This window comes from Onthophagus taurus, chromosome 11, assembly GCF_036711975.1.
Source record: "Onthophagus taurus isolate NC chromosome 11, IU_Otau_3.0, whole genome shotgun sequence".
Lineage (NCBI taxonomy): Eukaryota > Metazoa > Arthropoda > Insecta > Coleoptera > Scarabaeidae > Onthophagus > Onthophagus taurus.
The window spans coordinates 23,238,955-23,257,595 of record NC_091976.1 but is presented as its reverse complement, the minus strand read 5'-3'; the positions used below and the strand labels follow the sequence as shown (position 1 = coordinate 23,257,595).

The 18,641-nt window shown below is 34.1% G+C and overlaps 1 protein-coding gene across 2 annotated transcripts; it reads left to right on the top strand.

The window, feature by feature from the left end:
- Positions 1-1,444: 1,444 nt before the first annotated feature.
- Positions 1,445-18,586, top strand: LOC111427874 (Salt-inducible kinase 2). Of its 2 annotated transcripts, none has more exons than XM_023063228.2 (9): positions 1,445-1,984; positions 3,452-3,568; positions 6,576-6,639; positions 6,953-7,068; positions 9,041-9,211; positions 9,281-9,404; positions 14,313-15,078; positions 15,282-16,353; positions 16,775-18,586. In XM_023063228.2, exons 1-9 carry the CDS (start codon positions 1,859-1,861, stop codon positions 16,865-16,867), a joined length of 2,649 nt encoding a protein of 882 aa, XP_022918996.2. In that variant the 5' UTR covers positions 1,445-1,858; the 3' UTR covers positions 16,868-18,586. The 2 variants fall into 2 exon arrangements, with proteins under 2 accessions (XP_022918996.2, XP_022919004.2); XM_023063236.2 differs by having other exon boundaries at positions 1,456-1,984; positions 15,285-16,353.
- The last annotated feature ends 55 nt before the right edge of the window (positions 18,587-18,641 follow it).

The following is an 18,641-nucleotide window of genomic DNA, read 5'->3' as shown; positions in this document are numbered from 1 at the left end:
GGGTTTTGCCCAGGTGTTTCGGTGGTTTAAGTTTAATTCATTTTCAGAAGGAAGAGAGTCGATTGAAGATAAACCACGAAGCGGAAGGCCTTCATCTTCAAGAATCGATGAAAATATCAGAATCCGGGATCTTGATCGTCGGTTAACAGTCACAATGATCGGGGAAGAGTTGAATTTGATTCACACCACCGTTCATCAGATTTTGAGCAATGAAAAATCTGCGCAAAAATGGTTCCAAAAAAACTTTCGCAAGACCAAAAGAATATCAGAAGGGAAAGGTGCCTTGACTGTTTAGAATCAATTGAAGATGATCCCCATTTTTTAGAACGTGTCATTACTGGAGACGAGTCTTCGGTGTTTGAGTACGACAAAAAAATCAAGAATTAGCAAGTCGAAGATGCTGATTTATTTTTTCGATATCCAGTGAATCGTCCACAAACAGTTTGTGCGTCAAGGTCAAAACACTTTTACTGAGAGGTTCTTGAAAAACTTTGAAAAAGGGTCATTCGTGTGAGACCAAACATCAAAAACAACTGGGTGTTGCGATATGCACCTTGTCAGACTGCAATTTCAATAAACGAGTTTTTGGCCAATAAAAACATTCCTGTGACTCCTCAGCCACCTTCTTCGTGTTATTTGAGTCCTTGTGACATTTTCCTCTTCCAGAGATTGAAAAATCACCTCATGGTGAATTCATTGTGGGACACTCGAAAACATTCAAACAGCTCTAAGTTTTTTTATTTTATTTAGAATTAGTACACTTGCACTGACGCGCGCGTTCCTTTTATCGCCATAAATGCCTGGCTAATGTCTTTTCGGTAGTCGGAATTCGCGTACCTGGAATCGTTAAGGTGTGTAGTATGTGTTTACGCTCAGTTTGCGTCATTAAATACGCATGTGACATGATTTCGTTTTAGTTTAAACAATGTTGATGATAGAGAAGTAAATTGGTTAACTGTAAAAGTGTTCTAAAATATTCTATTTATATTCTATTTCTAAAAAGATTTTATTTAGCCAAAATACAATATAAATCACTAAATTAATTTTAGTTTAATTCGAATCCTTATTAGAGACGTTTAACCCTGAAGTCGCCTTCGGAAATTATTAAAATGGGTATAAAACGTCAGCATCGACCTGGACTCTCTGTTTACATTGCTCTCTTAATATTTCTTTCCTTTTATGAAGCTAGTATAATTGGCGGGATTTCCTTAAATAGAATTCAATTAATACAATATCAATGTTAATTTTAACATTAACATAACCTTATAAATCATAATTAATAAACGTCAAATTTGACGTTTAATTTGAAGTAAATTAAATGTCATTTTTGATGTTTATTTTAACCTAAAAATTTTTTAACTTAAAAATTAATGTTATTTGTTTATAAGTATCTCTTAATCTATTTTTTTTTGTATTATTCTTCTTTTAGGTAATTCTCCAATCTCCTCCACGACGCGCGACGCCTCCAACCTCCAACGTTTCTCTCGTGCGTCAAAATAATAGAGCTCTACGATTGGTTAAAGGTCCTTGGACGTAAGTTCAGCTCCCGAATTCAATAGAGAGAGAGGAAACGGGCGCGGGCTTGAACAGCTGATGGGGAGCTCGTTGCTAGTAGTCGCTCATAGTTGTTCGCGAGCTTCAGCCGTGGATCAGCCATCCGCGGTTCCGGTCGCCACGAGGTATGATCCGTCTGAAAAAAGGAACTACCGGCTAAAGGAACATCGCCGTACAAAGAAATCGGGCGAGAATTTTTGGGGTGAAATGTGAGATGTGAATTAACTCCTTCCGGTTTTATCTCTCCAAGAAAGAGTTTTTCGCTTTATTTATTACAAAAAAAAAACAAGAAGGTACCGAGAAAATGGGTGAGCGAGATCGTGTAACGAAGACGGCTATAAGGGTTGGATTCTATGATATCGAAAGGACCATTGGTAAAGGAAACTTTGCCGTGGTCAAATTGGCTAGACATAGAATTACAAAAACCGAGGTAACAATTTCTATTTAACAAATTAGTTATAGAACAAAAACAATTTCAAACGAAACGTTTACGTTTAATTAAGTGGAAAAACGTGCGGCTCGTGCAATTAGAACCTTTCCTAGAAAAATTGATTCTTTCAAATATTAAAAGCCAACGGTGACGTCAATGCGTGTCACTTGCGTCATAGATACAAATATAATCCTGGCAAATTAGAAGTTGCACTTTGGAATGATTTAAATAAAAATTATAAAAGAAAAATTACTCTTCCCATTTAACACTCTTATTATTTAAACGTCAAATTTGACGTTTAATATAACCTAAAAAATTAAAGTCGATTTTGACGTTTACCTAACCTAAAAATTTTTAAAATCAAAATCAATATTTAATTTTAAATTATCACCTTAGTATTCAAGTCATTTTCTAATATATTCTCCGATAAGTGAAAAATAAATAATAGACTTAAATTTCATTGTTGGATTACGTCAAATTCATTTCTATTCTATCAAGATTTCGAGGTCATTAACAAAAGATAAGTAAATTGAAAAAAAAGTGATTAATTTATTAATGAAGTAATAATTAAAGTGTTAAAAATTCCCTTAATAAGTATAGATAAGGTAAAAATAGACATAAAGTGGTATTCGATGAAATCACGATGAAAACGTTATCGAAGAAAAAAAGAATCTAAATGGTGTTAAAATAAACAAGAAATTTACCGGTTTATTTTAAAATGCAACAACGTTAACGTTTATTTGCTTTTGGAGCAAAAAGAAAAACAAACATTTAATTTTTTTAAAGAATTCGTTAATTTTGACGTTTAACGTAACCTTAAAAAAATTACACCTTTTTGACGTTTATTTAACCTAAAAAAATTTTACGTCAAAATCATGGAATTAATATTTTTATTGTAAATATGATGCAATGCTAAATATTTATAAAGTAACGTTATCTGTTGGTTTCCTCAGTCAGGTTTTATCAATAACACAATTTACAAAGCAAAATATATGAAATGTTTCGTTTCAAAAGTAAATTTATTATTAGCTTAGCGTTGAATCATCAAAAATGTTCAAAACGGAAAGGTAACAAGTCGCTGCCGCGTTTTGACGTAAAACGAGCAACAAAATGGGCTTTTTGCACGTCTCGTGACGCAAATCGGCTCTCTCGGGGGAGACCTCGAACAAAAGATCTGGAGCAGAAATATCCTTATCGAGATTTTCAATGCGAGGGGGAAACTCCTTTGCACAAAGATTATTGGACATCCTTCACCTCGTGTGTTGCCCGAATTGACGTCACGACTGACGCACATTGTACTTTTCTCTAACACCAATGGATTAGTTTTAATGAACAAATGTAAGGTTCGGTGACAATAACAATAATGAACCTAATTGAACCGTAATTAATTATATATCAAATTGACGTAAAACACGTTTGTTGTTGAAACATTAATTTATTGTAAAAAAAATTTTTAATCTTTTTTAGGTTGCGATAAAGATCATTGATAAATCCCAATTGGATGCGAGTAATCTTCAGAAGGTTTATCGTGAGGTGGACATCATGAAGAGGCTCGACCATCCTCACATAATAAAACTGTACCAGGTTAGTGCCGGTGGCGGTTAAGGCCGATGGCCCCCGCGTATACTCTGAAATCCCCCTGAAAATCGATTTTAACGTAGTACACTCGAAGTTGCTCTGTCGAAGCTGCACCGCTTCGCTTCGGTGTTGTACGCGAAGTTCGTTAGCACCACCTTCAACTTGACTGTCCTCGAAGCGACGGGCGTCGCGACGTTGTTTCGACGTCATCATCGATGAACAACTTTTTGGCAATGACGCCAAAAATAATTTTATTCGAACGGTTTCATGTTCATTTTATTTTTTTATGCAAATAAAAATTTTATTATAATTTCGCAAATTCTAAACAGCAACAAATTAATAATAAAGTGATACTAAATGGCAATTAACGTTCGATTAACATTATGTTAATCGTCGATCAAAGCTCGATAATAGAATATTTAATGATACTTTGATCTTGATTGTAACTTCGCTTTATTAAAAGCGCATGACGTCTTTTGTTAATTAACTTTTTGTTTGGATTAACAAATTAGGCCGTTAAATCATTATGTGATTTGATTCAAATTAACCTGGCGCTAATTGAGATTTATAAAGTTGTGGCTTAATTAATGCGATACAGTTTATCGATTATTCCATTTTTGCTTATTTGTGATCCTAACCACGGGTTAATGTTTGATTAACGTCAAGTTAAGTTTTTATAAGATCCACGTAGACCTAAATTGATGTAAATGGATTCTGATAATTATTTTACACGAATCTCTCTAACTTGATCATCGTAAAGCAAAAATAAATGAAGAACCCAAGAAACCGGAAGTGGTTCTTTTACAACTTGACAAAAACTGGAGTTTCTCTTTGAGATGTTGAACCACTACACTGGTGCCTTATTAGGGATGAACATCAGAAGAACCAGAAATAAACCACCGCTGAACTTCGGTGCTCTTCTTGCCACGCCGCAATCTGCTGTTCAAAAAAGAGTAGGTTAGGACAACGCTATTCCTAATACATCTATAACCATTTTCATCGATGAAATCAATAAACACGCGCAGATTTCTTCTTCTATTATCATCTCATCGATGTTGAAGATGTTCAGAAGACATGGAGAAACGGAGAAAGAAGCAGGAGCCATAATTCTGCGTGCAGCAATGTAAATGCAATGTTGTCTGGAGACGTTGATCCAAAACTCGTCAAGGAATTTGCGCCAGAATTACACCGCATACCTGCTATTCGTTCATGACAAAGGGATATGGAATGAAATCCAGAGATATCACTCGAGTTGAAATACATCACCAAAGGGAAGTTTCTAGAAACATACAGTGCTATTTCTGCTAGCTTACGAGCACGTTTTACAAAACTGCTACGCAGTACAACGATGTATAACTTCCTAAAAACACTAAAAAGAATACTTTATTTCCAAAACTTGTCTCTCCAACATCTCAATGTGAGACTAAATCCGTTGTCACAAACCCCAAATCAAAAACCATACCATTTCCCACACCAGTTAAGATTGTGTATTGGCCTCCTGAACCAAAAAAAGGAACTAGCACTACCACCTCATCTAACAAAAGTGCTTACAAACAACATTGTCTTCTTTGATATTCAATATTTTCGTGAGGGATCTAAACGCAAGGGTTAAATGCCATCCGATAGAATCCTCTAAGAGTCGGTGTTACATTTTACGACAACTCTGCCTAACTGAAGATCTTCGACCAACTATTTGTGGGACGTGGATTACTGCTTTCGTAAGAGACACTTCATCGCATATTCGAAGCGGTAGATTTTATCGACTTTCTGTGGAATGTTTAACAGACGAAGTAAGCTTTCAACAAACTACTACAACTCTCAAAATCAAGCTGTAATGATCCACGATGCATCTGGTATCTTAGGAATCAAGCATAGACTCAAATTATTTAAAAAATCAAGTTCATGTCTATGCATTTTAGTGTGTGAGGAACAATACCATCTACCGAATTTTTATTACAAACAGAAATTTATTTTATATTCGTCAGAAAAGTACTAGACAACTCCGAAGAGGTACAGAAAGTACCAAATTTGTGCCAACTGAGAATGAACCTCAACAAGATCGCACAAATAATCACCAAATCAACATTTTATGTAAGCTTTCTTTGCAAAGTGGGAACTTCTTATATGTCAGAACTGCTTTATACTTTGTTCAGAAAGTGTCGGATTGGTGTAGGTTACGATCTATCCGTGTATTTCATAAGCAGGTAATATGGATTGACCATCTTCTTATCCAACACGATAGCAAATCTTAATCAAAGGAACTAAAAACTCATTCTCCGCTTCCTGTGTATTGAATTAAGTATAACGAGGTTCAGTCAGAGCTTTTTGAGATTGAAGTCAAAATAATTAGGCAGCAACAACTAATTTGCGTATGGGATGGAAGACCGGGTCAATGACCTCGGCGGCTTTACTAGTAAGCATTTACTCTTGTTGATACAAACCTGAGAATTCAAAAAGTCAGAAAGATAAATAAACCCCAACAGTGTTAAATCTAGGTTAAATTTGTCTTGTAACTGGAGGAGTACTAAAGTTGTGAATATATGTTATATTGCAAAATAACCCGGAGGATGTATTCACATTTCATCAAGATTATTAGATTCTTCGTGTAATAAATTGCTTTAAAGTTAGCCACAATTTGTTATATTATAAAATTGTTCTATAGTAACAGGCCCCAGCACCGAGGAGGATTGGAAGGATTACTTCCTGTCTAGATCTGAGATTCTGGTTATTTTTAGTACCAACCTAAATCTAGTTACATCCTAAAATCACTAAATTTAGGTTGGTCACTTTCCCTATACTTTTACATTGAGCTCTGACGTCACAGGGGCAACTTCCTATCTACTGATAACATCCCATCTTTCATATATCCTCTGGTGATAACCCCTTTTAGAGTGAGATTACCTTCTAAGGTTAACGATTCTTTATTTTGTGTTAGAAAAATCTTATTAAATGGTAAATCTTTTATTTGGAACTTAACGATATAATAATTTTGATAATTTTCTTTTTTTTTCAGGTTATGGAAACAAAAAATATGATATATTTAGTATCGGAATATGCAAGTCAAGGAGAAATTTTTGGTAAGTACTAAATTATCTGATTAACAAATTCATACACCAGTTGAATTTTTCCCTATTAAATTTGTGTTTTCCCCTTTTTTTTATTTTCTTTTGATTCTTACCCGACTATTTAGGCGACAAGTTGGCCGCCCGCCAAATGGCGGTATATTTAGAAAGAGCATCACACCGAGGCTACCAACGCGTACCGAAATCAAGGTTACGCTTTTCTGTCATCTAAACCAAACTTAACTATCAAAAAAAAATCTCCTTTAACTTTTTAATTAAAAATAAGTTCTAAAATTAAATTCTTTTATAAGAAAAAAAATCTTTACAGATTACATAGCGCGGTATGGTAGGATGACTGAAGAACAAGCAAGAGGAAAGTTTTGGCAAATTTTGTCTGCGGTTGAATATTGTCATAGTCGTAATATCGTACATCGAGATTTAAAGGTAAAAAAATCGTCTTGAGTTCTTTTTTTGTTTGTTTGTTCGTATTGTTCTCATCAAACCACCCTTAATCGTAAAGTTTTAGTTCATCCTCTATCCTTCTTCTCTTTTCAATTCGCGCGAGTCCGACCTAACTCACCACCTACGCTGAAACACGATGACGTCATTTCGAGGGGTAGGATCGATGCTGAAACCGACGGCAGCGTCACACAGCGGAATAAACTAGACAAAAAAAAATCAAAAGAAAAAAAGATACAAAATCAACTAACGGAACAAAAATGATTGGATACTTTGAACTAAACTTTTTAAACGAAATCGGATTTCGGTTTTTCAGTTTGATAAACGATTTCCTGCGGTAACACTAAATTATTACTCAAACTTTCAAAACAAACCCGTTAATCAAAAATAGAGGGAAACATCAAAAGTTTTTGTCCCAAAAATTTTCGCAACGACAAACACCTTTTTGGTTCTTTTTTTAGTATTTTTACCCGAGTATAGGTAGATAGGCGATATCTCGAGTACACTTGTTTGGTTCGACGTCGGGAAATTTATGGAGTTCGATCGATACTTACTACTAGGTCTAATGACCAATATCGACACCATTTCGATAAAGTAATATTGCATGTATTTTGTGATAAATAACCTTAATCTTGTTTATATTATCTCAAAAAAAAATTATTTTTAAGTTATGTAGGTTGAGTTTACAATCTTTTAATGTAAATCAATTAATGAAAAATTTAATACGACGAATTGAAAATATTAATTAATGAAATTACGATATAATCACTTTAAAAATGATATTAATCAAATCTTTTTAGTAATTTTGATTATTTGATGTTGGTAGATTTGAAAATCGGCCATTTTGGTCAATCTTGTTTTAATTTTTTTAATGGCGAAAAATTTTTAAATTTAAACGTGGTATCGAAAAATATCTACTGGATACTGCTACCAGATGAGTAGATACTGCTAATAAATGAGTAGATACTGCTAATAGATGAGTAGATACTGCTTGCAAACTGAATACTGATGGCAGAAAACTATATTCTGCTCTTGCAGGATTAGACATTGCTAATAGAAGATTAGGTACTGCTGGAAAATGACTAGATACAGTTGGGAAATGATTAGGTAATACTGGCAGAGGACTACATACTGCAAACAGAAGCGTACATAGTGTTATATAAAGCTCGGGTAGTTCAACCATAAAAAGATTTTGCATTACTGTGGGTGTGATAAATTTGTTCATACCAAATTCTCGGTATACCAAACTTACGTTTTACGGTTACGAATCAACTTTGTATAAATAAATACTTATCCAATAAAGTGTCAGTTTTTGTTTCTGCGTAGATATTGCTAATGGATGAGTAGATACTGCGAATAGATGAGTATATACTGATAATAGATGAGTAGATACTGCTTGCAAACTGAATACTGATGGCAGAAAACTATATTCTGCTCTTGCAAGATTAGACATTGCTAATAGAAGGTTAGGTACTGCTGGAAATGACTAGATACTGTTAGAAAATGATTAGATAATGCTGTCAGAGGACTACATACTGCAAGCAGAAGCGTACATATAAAGCTCGGGTAGCTCAACCATACAAAAATTTAACATTACCGTTGGTGTGATAAATTGGTTCATTCTAAATTCTCGGTAGGTATACCAAACTTAAGATTCTACTTCTAGGTCTAGTGTTAGTTCTACTTTTACTTCAATAAAAATGTACAATAATCAATGTACAATTAGCACTAGCATTAGAACTAACACTAGATCTAGAACTAGAAACTTTCGGATTTAGCCACACATCTCTTCGAAACTGGTTTTAAAGAAAATGAGAAATTTTACTTCATTAAAAAACAATTTAGTAAATATATTCATAACCTTAACAAAATTAATCCTTGATTCCAAATAATTGATGAGAACTATTTTTTTAAACACATTTTTATAAAATTGTATATCAAAATTGTAATTTTCCAGGCTGAAAACCTCCTCTTAGACAGTAACAATAAAATTAAAATTGCCGATTTCGGGTTCTCGAATTATTTTAAAACCGGGGGACAACTATCTACATGGTGTGGTTCCCCACCTTACGCAGCGCCAGAAGTTTTCGAGGGCAAAAAGTACACCGGTCCGGAAATTGATATTTGGGTAAGTTAAAACCATAAAAAAAATTTTTATTTTGCATATTCTTATCATTTTCATTTTTTATCATTTCAGAGTTTAGGGGTTGTCCTATACGTTTTAGTATGCGGAGCCCTACCTTTCGACGGTTGTTCTCTCCAAGCCCTTCGTGATAGAGTCCTATCCGGCCGATTCCGGATTCCTTATTTTATGAGTTCCGGTAAGAACAACAAGTCATACTATTAAATTAAATACAATTTATTTTAAAGAAATTAAATTACAAAATACAGCTTATTTTTTTTTAAATTTTATTTTGGTGTCATTTTACTTTGGAGTCATTTTACTTTCAGATAGAACACTTTCTTTAGACCCTTTCTGGTTCGTATTTTCAACTTTTTCATCCGTTTCTACAGTATCGGTTGTAGCCCAATATGAAACTTCTTGAGGTGTATTTCCAGGTTGTGTCATTGGTACCGGTGGGGAAGCTTCTGTTTTTATTTGAAGAGTTGCTCTTTTTTCAAGTGTTGCATCGGCCGTTTCAGGTATTTTGCTTTCTTCATCGACGTTTATTGTATCTTCCAATGGAGGGATATCATCACCATCCGTTAATGGCAAAATAGAAGGGTTTGTGTGTTTTCCCCGTTGTTCTTCTTCATTTTCTAACTCTAATTTAACGTCAGTTGGGAAATTTTCATCCGATTTAATATCATTTAATTTAGGAGTCGGGCTTGTGTTACTTGGAGTTTTTATTTCTTTATCTGTATTTTCTTCATTTTCTTGTTGTTCTACGTCGGCGTCGGTTGCTTTATTTGGGATGTTATCATCGGCTTGAAAATCTTCTAATATAGAAATTGGACTTGTGTTACTTGGAGTTTTTAATTCCTTATCTGTACTTTTTTCATTTTCTTGTTCTACGTCGATTGGTTCATTTGGGAGGTTTTCATCGGCTTGAAAATCTTCTAATCTATAAATTGGACTTGTGTTACTTAGAGTTTTTAATGTATTATGTGACTGTTCTTCATTTTCTTGTTCTACGTCGATTGGTTCATTTGGGATAATTATTATTTCATCTGGTTGTATTTGAATAGGTTCATCTTCAATTTGTGTTGTTTGAGTGTCTTCTTGTACAACTTCTGTTGTGTCAGTTTTTGTTTCTTCCGATTTTGTTTCGGGTTTATCGTCAATTGAAGTTTCTTTCGTTGCTGAACCACTTTCTAACTCAATATATCGATTAACTATAGCGTTTGCTTCAGGGTTATATTTCGATATTCTTTTGTATGATAATTCGTCGTAAAAGCAATGTTCGTGATCGTCTGGGTCTGCTAAAACAATTATGCGATATAATTCTTTATCGTTTGATTTAACAGTGGTAAGCGGGGTGATGATTTTATGTTTCGAATGGGTTATGTTTCGTTCTATTTTGGATAGTTGAGATAAAGGACAAGTAAAAGTTAATCTTCCAAAAGTGTCTGCGTGAGATATATTTGAATCGATTTCTTGAAATTCCAGGATAAATGCGTTGTTTTTGAAAGAAAATCCGCATAATTTCTTTTTATGATCCAAAGAACATATGTTTAACCCTAAAACCCCGTTCCAATATTTCACCGTTTGTTTCATATTGGTAGTGTTTAAAGTAATTTTTTGTATAGGGTCGTAAAGTCTTGGTAAAGGCTCTTGAACTATAATAAATTTGTATCCACCCGGCGAAACTAATACGTTCCCTTCACTTACAGACCAATTATTCTTCGCCGCTTGTTTCAAACATTCACATCCTTTAATGGTTATACTACACAAATCATTTCCTACATCGTAATTTTCGTTATTATAACTGTACACGATTTCAAACGCGAAAAATCTATCTTCCGGCCCATACCCGACCATTGTTTTACTCCAAAGCGTCCCGCAAAAACCCCTACATGCCGGTCCACACCCAGATGCGAATTCCTCGTGCCTTAAAACCTGCATTCCTAAGACGTTTTTAAAAAAATTTAACGCTTCTTTACGATCTGGAACTCTAAGCACATAACTTGTGAGTCTCCCATTAATTACTAAGGAAGAACATCCAACGCAATCATCAGATTCATCGATATCAACCGTTCGTTTTCGGAAAATAGGGAGGGGGAGAGGAGGACATTTAATTTTTTTCATCTTCCATAATTAAGATTTTGAATTTTTTTGAAACGAATAAAAATAATGATTGATGAATAACCTAATTTAATGACATTTTTAAATTTAATGTATGTTAGAAATATCGGCCACTTTGATTAATTTTATTTTGATTTGTTATAAACTGATTCTCGTTATTATCAAAGATAAAATTCCCTATCAATCAGCAGGAATAACAGATTTAGAAATCTTTTAAAACAAGAATATATAGGATGGAGTCCAAGATGCACAATCGATTTGATTATCAATAACTCTATTTTCATATCTCACCTGCTCTTCAAACACTCCTTAACCACTTAAACATCTTGAATACCTTTCGTAATAATTCACAAAAGTCTTATATTGTACAAAGGATGATTGGGTTGGGTTGGGTTAAGTTTGGTTATGTTGGGTTGGGTTAGGTTTGGTTATGTTGGGTTGGGTTAGGTTTGGTTATGTTGGGTTGGGTTAGGTTTGGTTATTTTGGGTTGGGTTGGGCAAGTCTCAATATAGCCATTTGCCTATGTTAACGCAAATAATAATGAAACTAGTGAAACCATTATAATTATATGTAATCTTTACTGTCTAAACATCGATAATTTTTATTCTTCCGTTGAATTGGCAGATCTTCTCGTTTTACACTAAATAGATAAGAATAGGAAAAGTCAGATGGAAAGATCAACGGGACATAATCTTTGTACCAATTCTGTGGAAACTACAAAGAGGAATACAACAGTAAGCAATCCCAATGTTGCGATGGACTGTAATTTGACAATGGGTAGTGTTGATAGGATAGACCAGCGTTTCTTAAACTTTTTGATGAGTTATTATGGAACCCCTGGCATCATTCAATTTTTTTAATGAAAGATTTTAATGCAATGAATGTACAAGTAAATAATTCGCAACATAAATTAGAGTTATTTTAAATAATATTTATTTGCTTCAAAAAGTACTTTCAAAATTAATACAAAAATGGTTGTGTATTGATAATAAATGATTTTTTAATCCACAGATCTTGTAGATATTTAATCTGCCTGTCGTTCGGAAAATATTCATTAAAAGCTTCACTTAAGCCTTTCAGGTGTTGAAGAACTTATTCAATAAATGTCTACAATGCCCTATTTCAATCTTTTCCTCTTCAAAAAAGTCTTATAGTTGGGAAGTAATCATATTCATTGAAGCGCACACAAATTATCCAAAATTCTATTTTTTTCTTGAAATCAAAAATTTTTTCGTTAGCAGTTAATACATTTACCTGTTTGCCTTGAAGTGTTAAATTAGGATTATTGATCTTCGCAAAAATATGCAATTTTAAGCAGCCAATTGATAGCAAAAATAGTTTTATCCAAAATCTAGTGTCTCCCCTTATCTATTTTCAGTTCTTCTCTGACTATGTACAGTCGTGATCTTGGGAAATGCACACTCAAGGTCAAGCGCTGTTGTGAGATCCGACATGCTGCTGGCTAAACGGGCTCAGCCGAGCGCACACGAAGCTCTTGACTCGTGGGCGCTCGGCTCAGCCTTTTTAGCCAGCGGCATGTCGGATCTCAGAACAGCGCTTGACCTTGAGTGTGCATTTCCCAAGATCACGACTGTACCCCCGAATCTCCTTAGCCAACCTCAACACCCACCTCCAATATCTAGTCTCTTTTCATCCCCATATCTTCGCCCCATCTTGTTGAAACCATATTTCTTCTGGTGGTAAATTGGGATTGTTATTGCTCGGAAATAATTGTCTAAACGGTTCATTTCAGCGGTCAAATTTTCGTCTATTAATGTTGTGTCCACCAATAAAGCCACTCCAAACAAGTTCAACATCTCGAAAATGGTTAAGTTTAAGTTTATGATGTGCTATATGAACTAAAACTTTTGTATCTTAACATTTTTCGCTAGCTATCTTACTTCAGGAGATAATCGACCGTTTCGCCTCTCTACGTCTCCTCGCTGCCATCATATCCCCCATTTCCTCCCTTTGGCCTTCTCCTCCATCACCTGGTTCCTCAACTCATCACACTCTACCAGCAGATAGTTTAAAGACTCCCAGCTCTCCCCACACAGTCTATAACTCCTCTCCTCATCGTTTATCTAATATCTATTAACCCTCTTTTCGTTACCACACCTAAATCTGGTCACCAACCTCATCTCCCTCTGCTATCAAGTACTTCCGCCTCCACCCTCCCCTTATCTATTTTCATTTCTTCTCTGAGTATAAACCCCCGAATCTCCTTAGCCAACCTCAATACCCACCTCCAATATCTGGTCGCTTTACGTCCCCATATTTCTACTCTCTACATAATAGCTCTTGTTATCAAGCATTATCATCCTGTTATTAGTACACAGTATTTATCCCTAATTCAATGTTGTCCCTCTCTGTATTTTTGGAATTAGTTGGAATTTCAGTAACTCATTCCTTCTTCAAGACCTGTATTGCATACTTTCTAGTTCCTTCCACGTTTTCCCCCATAATTGCTGAAGCAAGTTTACTTTCTCCAATCCCTCGTCCATAGCATTAAGTTTCTGCCACCGAATCACCCTTTACTCTCATCTCCTCGTTTACTTTTTCGTTATCAAATGGTGGACACAACTCCGTTGGAAGTTAAATGTCGTTCCATGGACAACGTACTAAGTTGGGAATCACCAGGAATTCTTCTAATTTGTTTGATATCTTATTAGGTGCTGACCAGCAACCTTAAGGTTTTCTTGTTCGATTCTATGAGGTCAAAAATACGGGATGCTTCTTGACACCAGATTTCTTATAAATTTCCACGAGTACAAATTGCATGATACTGCAATTTTCATATTATGTTGAGCTACATCTTGATTATGTATCCCATCTCAAAAAACTTCAAATTAACTTTATCATCAACCAAAGAATGTCGACCTGATATAATAACATAATCTATTATTTAAATTATTTCTGAAAAAAAGTATTTTTTTTATAAAAATGAATGATTAGATTAATAAATAATTGATTTATTTTCAGATTGTGAATCTCTGATTAGAAAAATGCTTGTATTGGAACCATCAAAAAGGTACTGTGTCGCTCAAATAAAAAGACATCGTTGGATGCAAGTTGAGGTACCACCAAGTTTACCTCCATCCGTCCCAGTAACTAATGCCCAACCGAGTGAGCAAATTTTAAGGTTAATGCAAAGTTTGGGTATTGATAGTTCCAAAACAAGGGAGTCGATCCGTTTGGGTAGTTACGATCATTACGCAGCTATTTATTATCTTCTCTTGGATAAATTAAGAAATCAATTGATTAGCGGTGAAAATCAAGGAACGAGAGAAGTTCGACGTAGACCTTCGAATATAGCGGAACAAGCGATGAGGAAAATTAATAGAGCAAGTACTAGTGAAGATTGTCGAAGGTTATTGCATTCATCGACGGCCCCAACTGCTAGCAATAGTAAATTGAATTCATCACCACGAAATTGTGAATCACCACCCTCTATTCCTTCGCATGGTATTGATGCTGCAAAGTTATTATCGGCTACTACTAGTGAGGATGCATTAAAAATTTTACAACAAGCTAGTAATGCTAGTTTTAATATATCTACGGAAGCTTCGAAATTAATGTCTACACTTCAACAAACTCCAGTTCCTCTTCCAACCGGAAGCGAAGTGCCACCATTTCGAGATTTTGCAAATCACGTTCACACTTATTCTTTTATGCAAACAGCCATGTGTTCCGCAACTACCAGTTTAGATGGCGATACTAAAGGATCATTAAGCAGATTTTGTTCTGGGTAAATAATTTTATTATCCTAATCCTGCATGAACGTTTTGTTTTTTTTTTCTATCTTTTTTAGTCCATTCACTTTATTTTTTTTCACTTGTATTCAATGGGTAATTGGGATTATTAAGTCGAAAAAATGGAGTTTAGAAGGTAATTAAGTTACCTTCTAAAATTAACGACGAAACGGTTGTTAATATTTTAAATTTGTTTCAGAAGTTATAGAAGCGGTGAGATTCAAACTCAATACTCAAGTTCAACGGATGAAGGAGTTGAAACGGATGTGGAAGATCACACCCCCAGATTAAGTTACGCATCTTCGAGTTCATCGAGCGGCGTTGCGGCAAATTTTAACGCATCAAAAAGTCTTTCACAAAACCTTAGTTGTGACAGTAACTTTGAAAGCTTAGAATATCCTCTTTCAGAGTCGAGCGAGCTCACAAGTAGTTTGCCTAGTTGCACAACTCAGGAACGCACACTTCCAGAGCCGGTTTTAACGAGTTCCAGTGCGATTTCATCACCTATTCCTGGATATTCAATAAACGCTAGAGCGGCAGCTTTAATGATGCACAATAAACAAAATCCTCTGGTGCATATGTCGAGTTATAAAGCTTCGAGGGCTTTAACACGAAGCCCCGTCGATTTTCGTGAAGGTCGCAGAGCTAGTGATGGGTTGGTTGCGCAACAAGTTGTGGAAGCGGGGGGTGCTGTAATCGCGTTTAACTCACAAAAGTTGAACGAAAATTGTAAAACGAAAGGGGTTTTAGATATGCATTTGGTGCAAAGGGAGGCGCAACGATTACAATCTCAATATCAAGCGAGGGAACATCCCGATGAGATTTCGCAACGTCAAAAACAGCACAACCAATATTTGCAGCCGAGTAGAGGCAATAAGCGAATTAGTTTACCAGATAATTTTAGTTACACGGAACAACCTTTACATTTACAAACTGCTATGCAACATCGCCTGTTACAGCAAAAACGCCAAATCTTACAAAAACAATGCGCGATGTCGCATCAAGTTCCAAGCGGGAATAACGAACTCCCGATTATGAGAAGACAAATGTTGCGACAAGCCAGTTATAAAATTGCACAACAACAGCCGGTATTACCTCCTTTACCTCCCCTCAACGATACAGAGAGCAAAGACTTATTGGCTTTCCAAGCCTTGGTAGAGGGTTCTGGCGAAGCTTGGAATGCCCTACCAAATTCGTTGCAGAGTTCCTGTCAAATCTCTGAAACCACAGCTCCAACCACAACCTGGCAAACTCCATCCACATGGAATCAGGTACATTTGTAGGAGGTTAAAAGTGTTTTTTTTGCATGGTTTATTATTTTAGTTTATTTATTTTCTGTACCGTTTCTGGAATAGTATTTTATTTTACTAAGAAAATTATAATGAATTCCTTTTAAAAAGTTCGTGTGATATTTGCTTGTTTTTATTTTTAAGTTTTAACATGTGTTGTTCCTAAAATTAAATCAATAAGATTAAATAATCTAGAATTAAACAATTAAAACCTATTTTTAATTTATTTATGGTATTTTATCTGTGAGATGTCCCCTTTTTAATTTTTAGTACAAAAAACGTATTATTTTATCATTAAAAAAATTTACTTTTTATTATTTATTTATTATTTTGTTACCATTAACAGCATGAATGATTAATTAACCTAATATTCCTTTATTTTTAATGAATAAATATAAATTAGGGACCTCACTTGCCATCTTCAGCTTGGCCTCCGCTGTTGCCACTCAGCGAAAGTCCAATTCTAGAGTTGACTGAGCAAATGGAATCAATGTAAACGAAACTTGCAAAAAAAGATTTTTTTTGTGTAATCTTTTTTCACAAGAACGGTAAAAGTTGTGTCAAATACGTAAAATAAAAAAAAAATCCTAAAAGGAAAATAAGGAATAGACTCGTAACTTTTAAAGTGGGAAATCATGTCGCGATTGAAACGAACTAAAAGCACCTACTAGCTATTATTGTAATACTTTTAACGAAATAATTAAACTGCCAAGGAGTAAATTGCGGTAAATTTCCTGCCTTAAAAATGTTTTTTTGTTACGCCAAGTAGCTTTAAATAAAAAAATTAATACTTAATTGTAGGGATATTGTTATCAAAAAAATAAAAAAAAAAGCTTAGGGGTATTATTAATAACACTAAATTAATAATAATAATAATAATAATGGTATTAATGAGCCGAGGACTAATTTAAAAAAATGTCAATGAATACAGTTGATTAGAATAAAAAATAAAACGCATATAACAAAAAAAAACAACACGAGAAGGTCTTTGAATGTCTTCCAATCTATACATGACATTCTTTTTTGAATTACAAATCGTACACTAAAATAGCTAAACGACTTTTTTGTGCAATAGTGCCTGTATTAAAGACTGTAGTTTAAAAACTAGAACTTGAATCGATGCTATTTGTATTAATCATGTGTTTATTAAAAAAAATACATTCAAAAATGTAATCAATACATTAACTTATACTTAATTATTATTAAAGCTTCAGGTAATAACATTAAATTATAAACATTTGTTTCTAGTTTAAGCTTGTACAACATCCTAAAATTCAAGTAAAAAATGAATTTGATACGATTAACAGCAGGGCAGTGGTATAAAACATGGCTCAACCCTTTCTTCGTCCTCCACACATAATTAATACTAGAAGATACTAAACAGACACCGAAGCTTTAGTAATAATTTGAAAGTACTTATATTTATATCTGTATTCGTTGACGCGAGTTTGAGAACAAAAAGCAATGGTCAATTTACTGAGATACTTATTAAAAAATTCGAGGGAATAAAAAAAATTTTAACAAAAAAGAAAAGAATATTAAGAAGAAAACATTCCAAAAAGACTAATTGTAACTTATTAACGTAAACTGGTTTGTGTCGGATGAAAAAAAGAACTTAAAACAATCAAAAATGTATAAAGTATGTAACCAGAATCGAACTGTAATATTCAGATAATAATAATTATTATATTAAATTAATATAATACGTACTAAAAGAATCGGCCACAAGGAAAATATTTACCAAGAAAAAAAATTTGGAAACGAGTAGCTCACAAAATTTCTCGTAACTCGATTATGAAAAGATTAATGAATAAATAAACAAAATAAGCATTCGTGGGGCATCGAGGTACATAACGTTAATTAAATTAAATTCATCATAAACCATTCACATATCAGGTAGATTTTAAAATAAACCTCCTCCAAAAGATATAATCCATGATGTCATTATAAATTATTTTGTGGCTCAATGCCCACGACGAAGTGTAACTTTAATTTTTATATTTGAACCTAATTTGTTTAGTAGAAACGTGTTAGAATATCGATTTAAAAAACTGCATAAACTAATAATAAACCGTAGCTTCAAACTCGTAATCTATTGTTAGCGGACAGCAATAATATATTTGTATATTTGTAAAGGTGCCTCGGTTATGTTTGAATGGAGGTTTTTTTGGCTTTTGTTAATTGTTCATAAATAAAATTGGAAAAATTAGTGAAATTTGTGTTGACCTTATTTTATGCAACCCAATTAACATAAAGGTTATACATTTTGA